Here is a 14,601-nt window from a genome sequence, read left to right as displayed (position 1 = left end):
GGCTACGCCGGAAGTGGCCTGCCTCTATCGACGTCGGAACGGCGAGTTTGAAAGAGCGCGCTTCCGCTTTTTTCCGGCCCGGGCAGGCTCGACCAATCTGAGGCCGAGAGTGCGATTGAGGAGATCCAGCCACTTCTTTATCCTGCAGTGAGATTCTAGAAAGTGTTTCTGTTCACTGAGCGTTCTAGGTTCTCCACAGATAACTCTCCTCTCCAAACTTCCAAGAGACTTTAGAGATCTCCGGTCTTATAAATAAGTTATTTCTCTAATCCGGAAGACTGCGAAACGGAAGCCTTTGTGCTGTCTTATTTCTCCTTATCGAGGTGTGTCTCATATCAACCCAGCATCTTTCTTCGACCAGAATCAATAAATTTGATTTTCCCGCCACCGATTCATTGTGTTGCAATTTTCGTTAAAAAAAAAAAAAATCTACCGCTTCTTTTAGAAGTTTGATGATTTGAAAACCCACAACTAGCATTTTTAATAAAGTTTTCTGGGCGAGGGGTAAATTTTAAGTATGTTTTCTATTTTCTACTATCGTTTTCTTTTTCTGTTTTTCTATTCTACTTTTTCAATTTTTTCCATTTCTACTGTTTTCTATCTTCTACTATCAGGAGTTGGTGATGGACAGGGAAGCCTGGTGTGCTGCAGTCCATGGGGTCGCAAAGAGTCGGACAAAACAGTGACAGAACTGAACTGTCCTTTTTAATCTTGTAATATCTAGGAGTCTACTATACATTTTGTATACACTGTTTCTTCCACAGTCCAACAGGCAACCACCAGATGTCATTCTATGTTAATAACATCACATTTAGGAAACCTTGGTGCTTTTACGCATCTGTTTTGAAAAGAAAAAGCGAACAAATTTTTTGCGTTGGTCTATTTTATGTTTATATCTGAGGAGCTTAAAGCTAAAGAGTTTAAGCAGGAAAGGCCAGGAAGAACATCATTCACTCACACAATGGCTGCAAAGCACCAATCATTCATTCATCGAACAAATACTTTAGTTGAACATTGGCATTTTGCTCAGTATAAAACAGCGTAAAGAACAGAACTACAACGTCTTCTGCCCTTATAGGAGCTAAAGGATAAATGGGGGAGAAAGACAACTAGCAAGCATTCTGTACAAAGCACGTGGAATTTAATATGTAAAGCAAAAAGTCCTCTTTTAACTTCAGGGATTTTAGTCAATCGTCACATCATTCTTTGGCAAGACAAAGTAATGCCAAAAAAATTTTTTTTCCGATATCTATTCTTGTTTCATTTTCACCATACCATAATGTTAATATGAACCAAATTCAAGGTATTGTTGCTACCTGATAGAGTTTAAAATTCAAGAAAATAAGCTTCAAGTCAATATCTTGCTTTCCATTACAGAAACCAAGTTAACATTCAGCACTATTGATGAAGAATAAAGGAGGTCTTATACTCTGAAAAAGGAGATACAATTTGTTTACACAGTAGTTAATGGGGATTGCAGGAAGAGGTGTTTTTATTCTACTGAGTTCTTTCCTGAGGCAAGACACGAAAAGAAACAACAGGCCAATTCCAAATGAATTTGAAAACTATCATAGCTCTGTCTCCGAGGTTTTTCTCCTGGTTCTTACTTACAGAGCAGACATAAAACAGAACTTATAATTTATCATAACATATTATAATTACAAGAAGCTCTTCAATGTACTGTATGTTCAGAAAGACATTTCTAATTTTTTCCCTGGAGATAAATTTCATCATAAAATACAAGCAAATGTTTCCTTTCAAAATAATATTAAGGAAGTATTTCATTATCTCAAATCGCTATTTCCAATCTTGTTCTTTCCAACACTTTTTAATATAAAGGAGAAATTCCTGTTTTCCCTCAACGTGTCCTTATAGACAATATGTTGCTGATGAATGTATTTTATATAAATAGAGCTCATTAAAAACTAATGTAAAAGTTGTTAAATTGTTAAATGGACCAGTCTGTATAATTAGAGATTGAAAAAATTTTAGAAATTCCCTTGCTTACTTTCTCTCCCAGTTTTCCATGACATATCTTCTTTGTAGGCCATTATTTTAAATGACATATTTTAAAAACATTTAAGCAAATAATGCTTATGAATAAATAATTACATCTTAGTTAGAGACCCTAGCATGCAAAATGTAACAGATTTGGGGGAGGATGGCTGTGCTGGGCCTTATCTGTGGCACTTGAGATCTTTAGATGTGCCATACAAACTCTTAGCTGGGGCATGTAGGATCTAGTTCCCTGACCAGGGATCAAACCCAGGCCCTCTGCATTGAGCCACTTTATACTGCTATCACTGGGGTCTCTGGCACAATGAAGTAAACAGTTGGCATTCACTACAGATACAGAGTTCTAAGATGCCCTGACTTTTCTTTTTTTAAAAAAATGTTCAATTTCACTTCAATATTAGCTAGGCTAATTGTGGAAAATGTCAAAGCAGATGGAAGAAAACAGTAACATTCTGTATACAGGGAATGTTATAGTTTCACACACAGTTCTGAGTCAGTACCAAAAATTTTGTAATACAGAAAAGAAATAGCAACAACTTGAAGTTTTTCTACAGTATTATTAGCATTAAAACAATTCTACTGAATCACAGAAAGTATGTTCTATTAATAAGAAGAAAATGGAAGTTAAAGTCACTCAGTCCTGTCCAACTCTTTGGAGACCTCACCAACTTTAATAGTCTTCAAGGCGCCTCTATCCATGGAATTTCCAGACAAGAATACTGGAGTGGGTAGCCATTCCCTTCTCCAGTGTATGGTCCCTACCCAGGGATTGAACCCAGGTCTTCTGCATTGCAGGCAGATTCTTTACCATCTGAGCCGCCATTATACAGTTTTTCCCAGCCATACTTCGATTAGAATGCAGGTCCTTAAATTTTAAGGCCAGAGTGGAAAACATTAACTATTAAGGTTGTCTAAACTAAGAGATGGGCAACTTGTAATGATAAACTTCACAACTAGTTATTGCAATGATTGTGAATGCTATTTGAAGCAGGCACCTACCCGCAAACTGCCCTGGACAAGACTTGTTAAATCTGCTAGTATTTCCACTATTCACTTTAAATTGACATAAAATGAGATACAGTTTCTTTTTTAATTCAACTAGAACAATCAGTAAGGAAATAAAAACCTCTGATAACTGACTCCATGTATTTTGTGCTGATCAGAGTACTAAACCCAGAGAGATAGAATGAAAAAAAAATTTTTTTTAAATAGCAGGACTAAATTGGCCTTTCCTGGTGGCTCAGATAGTTAAGAATCTGCCTGCAATGCAGGAGACCTGGGTTCAATCCCTGGGTCGGGAAGATCACCCGGAGAAGGGAACGGCTACCCACTCCAGTATTCTTGCCTGGATAATTTCACGGACAGAGGAGCCTGGCGGGCTACAGTCTATGGGGTGGCAAAGAGTCTGACACGACTGAGCAACCAACACTTTCACAACAAAGTAAAAAATAAAATATCAGGACTAGAATAATCATTTTTACAGGTTTCTCTGTAAACTTACTTTATTTTCAAGGATATTCTGCATGAGGCCTTAAAACGCTTACAAACTCTTATACATAATATTTAAATAAGGAAAAAACACAGAACGAAGCAAAAGAGAAACTCTGGGTAAGCAAGTAACTTAAAGGTTGAATACACAGACATAGAGCTGCACCGATATGTCTCCATGTCATCAAAATTTAAGAATAAAGGGCAGAGACTCCAGGCCAGAGAGGCGAAGGGAAGGAGGTGGAAGAATTGGATAGACGGAAAATGAAGGGGAAAAAGGCAGGAAAAAACTGACATTAAAGATGGGTAGGGGCGGAGATTTTAAGGAGGAAGAAGCAAGGACAGAGGAGGAAGGGGGAAAAGGTCGCACACAGAGGGGGAGAACTGGGGACAGGTGTGCCCAGAAGCCCCACCAGGCCCCGCCCTCGGCCCCGCCCACCCAGCGCCCCCGCCCCGCTCCCCAGGCCCCGCCCCGCCATCAGGCCCAGCCCCGTCAGGTCCCTCCCGGTCCTGCCCAGTCCCGCCTCGCCCGCGGCGGCCCCGGCATCAGGTGACAGCCCGGAAACAGCGGAAGCGGATGAGGGAAGCGCGGCCGCGGCCCGGGGGGGCGGTGCAGAGCTGCAGGATCGTCGGCCTCCTCCCGGCCCCGTGCGCGGCTCTCATGCGGCTCCCTCGCTGACACCTGAAATCCACCTCTCGCCGTCCTCCTGGGGATCGCGGGGTCGCCGAGCTTGCCGCCCTCGGCTGTTGAAGTCATCGTTGTGCGGGCCCGCGGCGTTCGTCCATGGAGCTCAGGCGGGGCGGCGATGGCCCCCCACGGGGGCCCGTCCTGCACATCGTGGTGGTCGGCTTTCATCACAAGAAGGGCTGCCAGGTGAGGAAGGAGCCTGTGCCCGCCCCCGACCGTTCTGGCGTTCGCGCGCTGCCGACACCCACGCCGTTCCGCTCGGCTCAGACCACCCTCCAGTGCCCAAGGCCCTCCGCCCCTGAACTTGACTCCTGTCTCCTGATCCTCGCACTCTCCCTACCTGAAGCCCACCCCACACGCTCCCTGTTTTGCCCTCCCCCTGAAAATTGTATCTTGAGCAGCGGAGGAGCTATGTGTCGGTATGTTGGGGTAGGTAGATATTTAGGTTCTTCCGTGGAGTCAGAGGAAGGTAATCGATGGTCGGCCCACTCTTCCTCATCCATCTCTGTCTGCGTTGACTTTCTGGTTGTCTGCTTTTAGTGGGATTCCCTTAGAAAAAAAATCAGCACTTGGGCTGCGTTTTGAAGGTAATGAGCTCTGGGCTTCCACACGAGTACCTTAGGATGGTCGAGCACAGGCGGCACCGTGGGAAAATCAACTTCCTTTGTTTATCTGTGAAAGCCCTGGAACCCCTGTTGGGCTGATGTACTGACTCCGCCCCCCTTCACATTCGGCCTTCGAGTTCCTATTTAGTCTTGTCCAGATCTTGCCTTTTGATAGACTCTCCAGCTCAGTTGCAGTGAGGGGAAGTGTTATTTACTGAGCAAAGAAACGTGGAAACACTAAGTCATTCTTAAGCTTCTTCACTGAAATGGTGAACGGGAACAATAGGACATCTGCAATCTATGTATCGAAGGCAGGGGAACAAAGGTAGAGGATATTTAATGAGCACAGACATTGGAAGGCAATGATGTCATAATGTGCTATGAACAGTAAATTGAAATGCTTAAAAGTATTAAAAATGCTGATTGCTACCGCTAGGTAATATAGCATTTCAAAGAAAATGTAATATTTTAGAAGACTGATAGGCAAAATTTCAGTTCATTAGAGGATAATGACAGAAAAGTGATGGAGTGAAAGTAGTTGTGTATGTGTGTGTTTTAAAGACAGCTTCACTTAAAAATATATTCCTTGTCCCTCAAGTAAAAATGACATAGAAAGTTACCAAGGAGGACGTGACATTGTTCAGGGTAGTATTAGAAAATTCCAAGCAACAGCAGTGGAATATATATGTTTTTTAAATGTAGCCTTATATTTGGAGGTAAGAAAATAAATATTTGAGATAACTGTACTATGGCACGTGAGTAGTGCCTTTGTGCTCAGTCGTGTCTGACTCTTTCGATCCCATGGACGGTAGCCCTGCCAGGCTTCTCTGTCCAGGGCATTCTCTAGGCAAGAATAACTGGAGTGGGTTGCCATTTCCTACCCAGGGGATCTTCCCCAGCCAAGGGTAGAATCCGCCTTTCCTGCATGGCAGGCAAGTTCTTTACCACTGGGCTACCTAGGAAGCCTGTAAGCAGTGTTCATCATCCTTAGACTTTTAATACTTTAAAACTTCATCTAGTTGTATGACAACTAACATCAAAGAGATGAAGTTTTTAAAGTATTAAAAATCTAAGGATGATGATCACCGCTTACCTCAGATATGGGTGAAGCAACTGAAACTTAGAGGAAGTAGCTGATCTTGCCAAGGTTATGCTGGAGTCAGACTTAGAATTGCCTTGGCGCCCTGTGTGTTCATTCAGCTGAGCCACGTGGCATGTAGGAGTCTTCTATGAAAAAGTAAGGGGTGGGTCCCGTTCACAAACAAACGAAATTTTTAATGACAAAAAAGAAGGAAATATTGGCAGGGAACAGAATAAACTTTAATCATTGCTGTCATCTAAAGTCAAGATTAATTATGTGTTCTTCCTGTTTTATTGGTAGAAGTAATATAATTTATGTTTCCAGTAAGGAAAAATGACTTATCGTATGAAAAATATATACTAATTAGGGATTGCTGCTGCTGCTAAGTCGCTTCAGTCGTGTCTGACTCTGTGTGACCCCATAGATGGCAGCCCACCAGGCTCCCCCGTCCCTAGGATTCTCTAGGCAAGAACACTGGAGTGGGTTGCCATTTCCTTCTCCAGTGCATGAAAGTGGAAAGTGAAAGTGAAGTCTCTCAACTCTTAGCGACCCCATGGACTGCAGCCTACCAGGCTCCTCCGTCCATGGGATTTTCCAGGCAAGAGTACTAGAGTGGGGTGCCATTGCCTTCTCCGTGCCTTCTCCTAGGGGCTGCTAAATAGCTACTCCACTCAGACAGCAGAGCAAATTAATGAAAAGGCTCTCACACTGAGTTGGTTGATAAAACTGACAGGTCAATGCAGTCAAAAATAATTAAACTTTTGCTGGAGACATAATTTGTATAAATTTATGAAAGTTCATCCAACTGGAATAGGATGTTCAGTTGATGTAGAATAGTATAGGAAAAGATGGTAAAATAGTTTGTTCAACTACATTTCTAATTTTTGGTTGCCCTACTTTCCTCCCTTTTTTGTCTTAGTTTTTATAAAATATCAAGAAAGTGTTCTAAAAATCCCAATTTAAGTCATACTGGGTTTTCCAGGTGGCGCAGTGGTAAAGAATCTGCCTGCCAATGCAGGAGACACAGGAGATGAGGGTTCAATCCCTGGGTTGGTAGGAAATGATAGCCCGCTCCAGTATTCTTGCCTGGGAAATTCCATAGACAAAGGAGCCTGATGGGCTACAGCCATGGGGTCACAAAGAGTCAGACATGACTGAACACATAGGCAAAACATGCGTTGTATTAGTTCTTAAATGATGTTCTTCACTTTTGCAAATGATTTTAGAAGACCTACAACTCTGCTTTCTTAAAAAAATTTTTATTGGAGTATAGTTGATTTACAATGTTGTGTTAGTTTCTGATGTACAGCAAGTGAATCAGTTACACATAAATCCCACTATTTTTTTAGATTCTTTCCCATATAGATCATTACAGAGTGTTGAGGAGAGTTCCCTGTGCTATAAATAGGTCCTTATTATCTATTTTTATATAGTAGTGTGTATATGTCGGTCCCAATCTCCCAGTTTAGCCTTCCTCCCTTTCCCCCTACTAACCGTAAGTTTGTTTTCTACATCTGTGACTCTATTTCTGTTTTGTAAATAAATTCATTTGTACCATTTTTTTAGGTTCCACTTGCAAGTGATATCGTATGATATCTATCTTTCTCAGTCTGAGTTACTTCACTCAGTGTGACAATCTCTAGGTCCATCCATGTTGCTGCAAATGGTATTACTTAGTTCTTTTTTATGGTTGAATAATATTCCGTTGTATATGCACCACATCTTTATCTTTTCCTCTGTCAATAGACATCAGGTTGCTTCCATCTCCTAGCTATTGTAAATAGTGCTACAGTGAACTATGGGGTGCATGTATCCAACTCTGCTTTCTTAATCTCTCAAAAATCCAAATATGTTTGATGTTCTGTAAAGTTACATGCATTAAGTCCTAGGCAGAAGGACTGTTGTAGAGACTGCTTTTCTTTGTTAATTGGTATATCAGGTGTTTCAGACTTTTTAATTACATAAGGTTTCCCTCAGGATGAATTAATCAACTACCTTCTTGTGTAAAGGATTAAAAGTACATGGCTCATTGAACTGTGGCTGGCTTTGGATTGTTTTAGGCGGTTTGAGGGTGCTTTGTTAGACTGCTCTTCCAAGTACTGAAAATGCTGCAGGTCATGTTGAGCACCAGTTCATTCAATGCACTGAGATCATTCATAGAAAAAATTTCCATACTTGGTTGTAATTTATAATATTTAGATTCAAGTGAGCCAAAGTTAAACCTTCATTTAAAGAAGTAACTCCTTGTAGCATTGTGCTGGGTTGAACATGGTGACTTTATCTAGAGGAATGTACTAAGTCTTTGTAGACTCTTCTGCTATATTCTGCTGTAAAGGTGCTCTCTAGTGCTGTGATAAAGAAGTCAGGTCCGTTCACATGGGTCAGAGGAAAAACCATTTGTGTTGAAGGTCCTCAAACTAGGCATGTAGATGTTCACTCCTTCATCTTGTTTCTGACATTTTTCCAACTTTGAGGCCTTCAGATGTATTTTAAATGAAAAATGCCTCTTAAATTAGAATCAACATCTATTAACGTTATCATTTGATTATTTTCTCACTTTTAGTTGGTTAATTCATGGGGGTGGATTCTTCTATAGATACATGTTCGTTTCTAGTGTTTGTTCTCATTTATTGATATACTTAACATTTAGAACATTTTAAGTGAGCTAAGGTACTACCATGACATTTCAAATGGTTTTGAAATATTTACTCATTCCGACTCTTCCCCTGAAATTGTTTAAAATTTAGCACTTAGTAAAGAACTCTTCTTCCTTAAAAATTCACCTGCAGTTAGACCCATTAACATGAGGTAATTTATAGACTTCTCTGTAGTAGTTTGCTTATTATAGATTCTGTGTTCCAGAGTTTTGCTTGTTCTTTATTTGCTTTGTGGAAGTAAACATATAAACCGAATTTGTCAGATTCACCATATTTTGGCAAAATAACATAATCAATGTATAGCAAATAAATATTCTGGTTATTTCTTAGAGTGGAACTTTATTAAGCACTCAAATTAGTAGGGAATAGTTATTTTCCAAAAATGATGTCATAGAAAGTTGGAATTAGGAACGTCCCTGGAAGTCCAGTGTTCAGACTCTGTGCGCCTAATGCAGAGGGCACAGGTTCAATCCCTGGACCTGGAACTAAGGATCCCACATGGCACAGCCAAAAAAAAAAAATTCCAAACCAGAAAAAGTTGGAATTATTGCTTTAATTTTGGCCACTATTCTGGTAGAGTTCATGGTTTTATATACAAAGCTAGCAGTTTTAATTCTTGAAGAAACTGGTTTTACCAGCCTGTACTTCTCTAAAAGGTAGAATTGTGAAAGAACTAGAACTCACACTTGCACTAGTTAGAGCAGTGAATGAGTGAATAAAGCAACTAGATACAGTGAAGAGAACAGTGTATTTTCCTGGTGGACTGAGTGGGCTCATCATAGGAAAGTATCTGTGAGTGGCAGGATGTAGCATTGTAAATTCAGGGGTGGGTTGAGGAAATCTGGAGGGACATTTGGTTTATGTTGGGGTTATAGTGTCAAGTCCTGACTCACTTCAGGTTTTGGGGACAGAAGGCTGGCTGACAAATACACAGTTTAGGCACCTGCTGTTGATGGGATCCTGTGGTGACAATAATGAAATATTGGGGAGATCTTATTTATAATTCTTGTTGTAATTAAATAGGTCTTTGGGACAGGAAAAGCAAATTTTGTGAGAATTAGAGGTTAGGGAAGAATAAAATCTAAAGTTTGTTTTTTGTTCTTTCTTTAGCTATGCAGAAAAACTCCAGAAATGAGATTACGTTTTCTGGCCCTCCATAACATTTTTATATATTGGTGGAGGTTTCTCCTTGATTTTAGCCATGCTTTTTCTGTGCTGAAATGAAACTTTCTCACTTTGCAGGGCTGCAACATTAACACTTAGTAGCAGTGGAATACGTTTTCTTTTAGGCCTTGGCATCACAGCTAAGCAGGATAGGGGGGCAGGGGGTCAACCTTCAAGAAATCAGGAAGATTCTTTTGTCTTAAGATTCTCCACAGGTGGCTAAGACAGTGCCTAAGAGCCTAACAGTATATAAATTTCTTTCTTTACCTTAAGTCCTTGATCCCCAGTAACCCACAAGTTACCTAAGTAATATCATGGGTAGTCTTCTCCTTGTTATCAGTGTGATCGCAGATCCTTTGCTGAGCCCAGATTTTGCTAGATATGGGGAAATTGCAGGGATGGGCACTATAAGAGGAAGATGAAGACCTACCTACTGAATAATTTTTAAAAAGACTGGTCCTTTTATATTCTTTGGTTAAGATGCCATCGGATTAAAAACTGTTTTCGTCCTAGGATATTTTTAGAGGCTGTTATTTAAGTTGATTTTTTGGACAGTTTTTAAAATAGTATTTCAGCTGTTTTAAGAAATGACATTTCTTTTCAGAAGTAATATGTATTCACTGTGGTAGAAAAGTGAGAATTAGAGAAAAAAGAAAACTGGCACTTAAAATCCTTTATCCTAGAGAAGTCTGCCTTGATAAAATTCCTCCATTTCTCCATTTTTAAATGAATATACATAGCTTTTTCCAGGAATGTATTAAACTATAAACAAGTTTTTTGACCTGCCCTTTAAATGTAACTTTATACCATTAATATCTTCCATTTTGAGAAGTATTGAATTTTAGCATCTTAAAATAGCTAAGTGTTTTATTGAAATCTTTATTTAACTGGTCTCCTTTTTAGACACTTCAGTGGCATTCCAGTGTTTTGCTATTTTAAATAGTGCAGCAAAGAACATCATTGTGACATTGCACCATTTTTGTTTAAGTGTGGAGACTATTTTAAGCCATCTCTCTTTTTAATGATGAGCTTGTTAAAATAAACTTTGAAGCAGAATATCCTGAACACAATTTAAATTACTCTGGATGATTCTGTCTTCATCACAAATGTCACCCATTGTACTATGGCATTCTGGGTTTATTTTAACATAGAGTGATTCGCACATGCCTATGACTCAGCGGGGCTTTTGATAACCAGTCCGAGAGAGGGTACTTCTCAGTGTCGACCAGAAACATAACGATGTAGTTTTCAGCTTACCCTCCCTTCTTTCTCATATGTTGCTTCTTTTCTTATGTGGACTGGAAGGGCATATCTACTAAATATGTACGAAATACAATGGCTTAGTCATGAATTTTGAAAGAAGACCTAAAGAATTCTCTTTATCCAGGGGTTCATGATAGCTAGTTAAGCTGATAGATGCTTTTCTCACTTGTTCCTGGTCGGCAGTGTTCTAGGTAATTAAATCGTCAGAAGTCCAAGTTCAGGGTAAACTGTTTTGGGTGTTCAGTTAGATTTGAAAACAGCCCTCTGCACTTGTATTTTCTTAATCCAACTTGTTGTCACAAGGTTTGCTGCTAGCTATGTATTAAGGGAATCACTGCAGAGTTGTTAATGAAACCTGTTCCTGCTCCCCTAGCCTTCACGGGTGATGTTAGTAATTTGTTAGGTTCTGTTTGGTGGGTATGGTGCACACCCAGAAATTGAAATTTTTTATTGAACTGTTCAAAATAAATTTATGTATAACAGATTGCTAAGGTAGAGTTTATTAAAATAAATTGATTTAATCATTTCTTAAGAAGTTTTCTAATTTTTTTCTGTAAGAAAATAATTTTTTGTTATTTTAGTATATATTCACAATAGCTTAGAGATTAATGTTCCATTTATATCATGTTATCCAGAAGATCAGTCTTCAACATTGCACCAGATTTTTTTTTAATAATTACTCTTCCTATCTTCCATTGTTATTGTTTAGTCGCTAAGTCGTGTCCGACTCTTTGCGACCCCGTGGACTGTAGCCTGCCAGGCTCCTCTGTCCAGGAGATTTCCCAGGCAAGAGTATGGGAGTGGCTTGCCATTTCCTTCTCCAGGGGCTTTGTATATGGAATTCTTTATATCTCTTTGTAATTTCAGCTCTGCCAACTTTGTTAGAGAATAATGAGGAAGAGTGCCAGTTCTTTTCTAGCATTGAATCTTCCAGAAATTTGCAAAGGAAAGTATAACTTAGAGAAGACCTGATTTCTATGTCCAGCATTTCAAGTGAAAAACATTCTGACAGAGCCTTGGTGCCTACAATGTTTTGACTGTTAGGAAAACAAATCCCTGAGATGCTTACAAAGGAAGCAGAGAAGTGGAGCAGCTGGTTCAGAATCTCATGAAGTCCTCTCCTTCTCTCAGTAAGCCTTGTATCCTTATTGGTGGAGTCCAAGGATGTGTTTAGTTGGTGTGCTGTTTGGCACTGTGGCTTCTATGGGTCTCTGACAGTGGAGTGGTTGCATTGTTAGAGAACAAGGGCATTTTTGAAGTACTCAGAGTTCACATCAGGACACTATGTTACTGTTTTGGTTTTGTAGTTATTCACTGGTGTTTTTCCAACCTTTTGCTTCCGAAGACAAAGTAAATGGACTCTGACTAGAGGACCCCAATTTGACTTGAAAACTATGGGAAAGGGTGGTAATTTTTATTATTCCTGGAGAGTAAACATATGTCACTGTTTTTTTACATAGTTCATTTAGCATTTTGAAAAATTGTCTTTTTATTCCTTGTGGTTAGAAAATTGTTATTCAGCTTTCGGGCTTCCCTGGTCTCTCAGTAGTAAAAGAATCTGCCTGCCAATGCAGGAGATGTGGATTTGATCTCTGGGTGGGGAAGATCCCCTGGAGAAGGAAATGGCAACCTACTCCAGTATTCTTGCCTGGGAAATCCCATGGACAAAGGAACCGGGCTACAGTCCATGGGGTTGCAAAAGAGTTGGATATAGCTTAGTAACTTGTTCAATCAATCAGTCGTTTCTGACTCTGCGGCTCCATGGACTGCAGCACGCCAGGCTTCCCTATCCTTCACCATCTCCCAGAGTTTGCTCAAACTCATGTCCATTGAGTCTGTGATGCCATCCAACCGTCTCATCCTCTGTCATCCCCTTCTCTTCTTGCCTTCAGTCTTTCCCAGCATCAGGGTCTTTTCTAATGAGTCAGCTCCTCACATCAGGTGGCCAAAGTAAGGAGCTTCAGCATTAGTCCTGCCAACGAATATTCAGGGTTGATTTTCTTTGGGATTGACTGGTTTGATCTCCTTGGAGTCCAAGGGACTCTCAAGAATCTTCTCCAGCATCACAGTTCAAAGACATCAGTTTCTTCAGTGCTCAGCCTTTCTTATTGTCCATCTCTCTCATCCATGCATAACTACTTGAAAACCACAGCTTTGACTATATGGACCTTTGTCAGCAAAGTAATTTCTCTGCTTTTTAATATGCTGTCTAGGTTTGTCATAGCTTTTCTTCCAAGGAGCAAGCGTCTTTTAATTTCATGGCTGCAGTCACTGTCTGCAGTGATTTTGGAGCCCCCCAAAATAAAGTGTGTCACTGTTTCCATTGTTTCCTTGTGTATTTGCCATGAAGTGATGGGACTGGATGCATGATCTTAGTTTTTTGAATGTTGAGTTTTAAGCCAGCTTTTTCACTCTCCTCTTTCACCTTCACCAAGAGACTCTTTAATTCCTCTTTGCTTTCTGCTGTTAGCGTTGTGTCATCTACATATCTGCTGCTGCTGCTGCTAAGGCACATCAGTCGTGTCCAACTCTGTGTGACCCCATAGATGGCAGCCCACCAGGCTCCCCTGTCGCTGGGATTCTCCAGGCAAGAACACTGGAGTGGGTTGCCATTTCTTTTTCCAATGGATGAAAGTGAAAAGTGAAAGTGAAGTTGCACAGTCGTGTCCGATGCTTACCGACCCCATGGACTGCAGCCCACCAGACTCCTCCATCCATGGGAGTTTCCAGGCAAGAGTACTGGAGTGGGTTGCCAGTGCCTTCTCCGCTACATATCTGAGGCTATTGTTATTTTTCTTGGCAATCTTGATTCCAGCTTGTGCTTCATCCAGCCTGACATTTCACATTATGTGCTCTGCATATAAGTTAAATAAGCAGGGTAATAATATAGCCTTGATGTACTCCTTTCCCAATTTTGAACCAGTGCGTTATTCCATGTCTGGTTCTGACTTTAGCGACTAAACAACAATTCAGTTTTCACTTGTTAGCAATCATCCTTTGTCTTCTTTTTCCCTCCTCTTATCTTCTTTTATAGTTATTTAAGTGTGAAAATTTTATTGCTAATTGAGATCAAAATAGATTTTGCCATATGAGTGTTTGTTGACATAAAAAGATACTTCAAATATGTGTGATTTAATATTTAGTATTATCCTTTCAGTTCAGTCGCTCAGTCATGTCCGACTCTGTGACCCCATGAATCACAGCACACCAGGCCTCCCTGTCCATCACCACCTCCCGGAGTTTACCCAAACTCATATCCATTGAGTCGGTGATGCCATCCAGCCATCTCATCCTCTGTCGTCCGCTTCTCCTGCCCCCAATCCCTCCCAGCATCAGGGTCTTTTCCAGTGAGTCAACTCTTCGCATGAGGTGGCCAAAGTATTGGAGTTTCAGCTTCAGCATCAGTCCTTCCAATGTTACCCTTTAGGGGGTATATATTAATATATACTAATTTAATATTATCTTTTTAGGGGAGCAATAGATACATTTGTTACACATTGTCTGTGCAAATACCTTACCAGATACCATGTTTGATCCCCAAATTTAACTTAGATTTTGGGCTGTGAACTTTCACTATATAATAGTACTCTTACTGGATGATAATCATTCTAAATATTTTCTTAGTCTCTGGCGATGTAC

General features: G+C 40.3%; 1 protein-coding gene across 2 annotated transcripts in view; it reads left to right on the top strand.

The window, feature by feature from the left end:
* Positions 1-4,163: 4,163 nt before the first annotated feature.
* The window catches only part of AVL9 (AVL9 cell migration associated), a 51,997-nt gene continuing 41,559 nt past the window's right edge, over positions 4,164-14,601 (top strand). For both annotated transcript variants that reach the window (XR_008199263.1, XM_052638650.1), the window contains exon 1: positions 4,164-4,378. Coding sequence is in view for 1 of the 2 variants with exons in the window: in XM_052638650.1 (XP_052494610.1) it covers positions 4,289-4,378 (90 nt within the window). In the remaining variant the exon portion in view is untranslated. The remainder of the gene's footprint in view (positions 4,379-14,601) is intronic.

The sequence above is a fragment of the Budorcas taxicolor genome, chromosome 4 (genome assembly GCF_023091745.1).
Source record: "Budorcas taxicolor isolate Tak-1 chromosome 4, Takin1.1, whole genome shotgun sequence".
In the NCBI taxonomy this organism is placed as follows: Eukaryota; Metazoa; Chordata; class Mammalia; order Artiodactyla; family Bovidae; genus Budorcas; species Budorcas taxicolor.
This window is presented reverse-complemented; position numbering and strand designations above follow the sequence as displayed.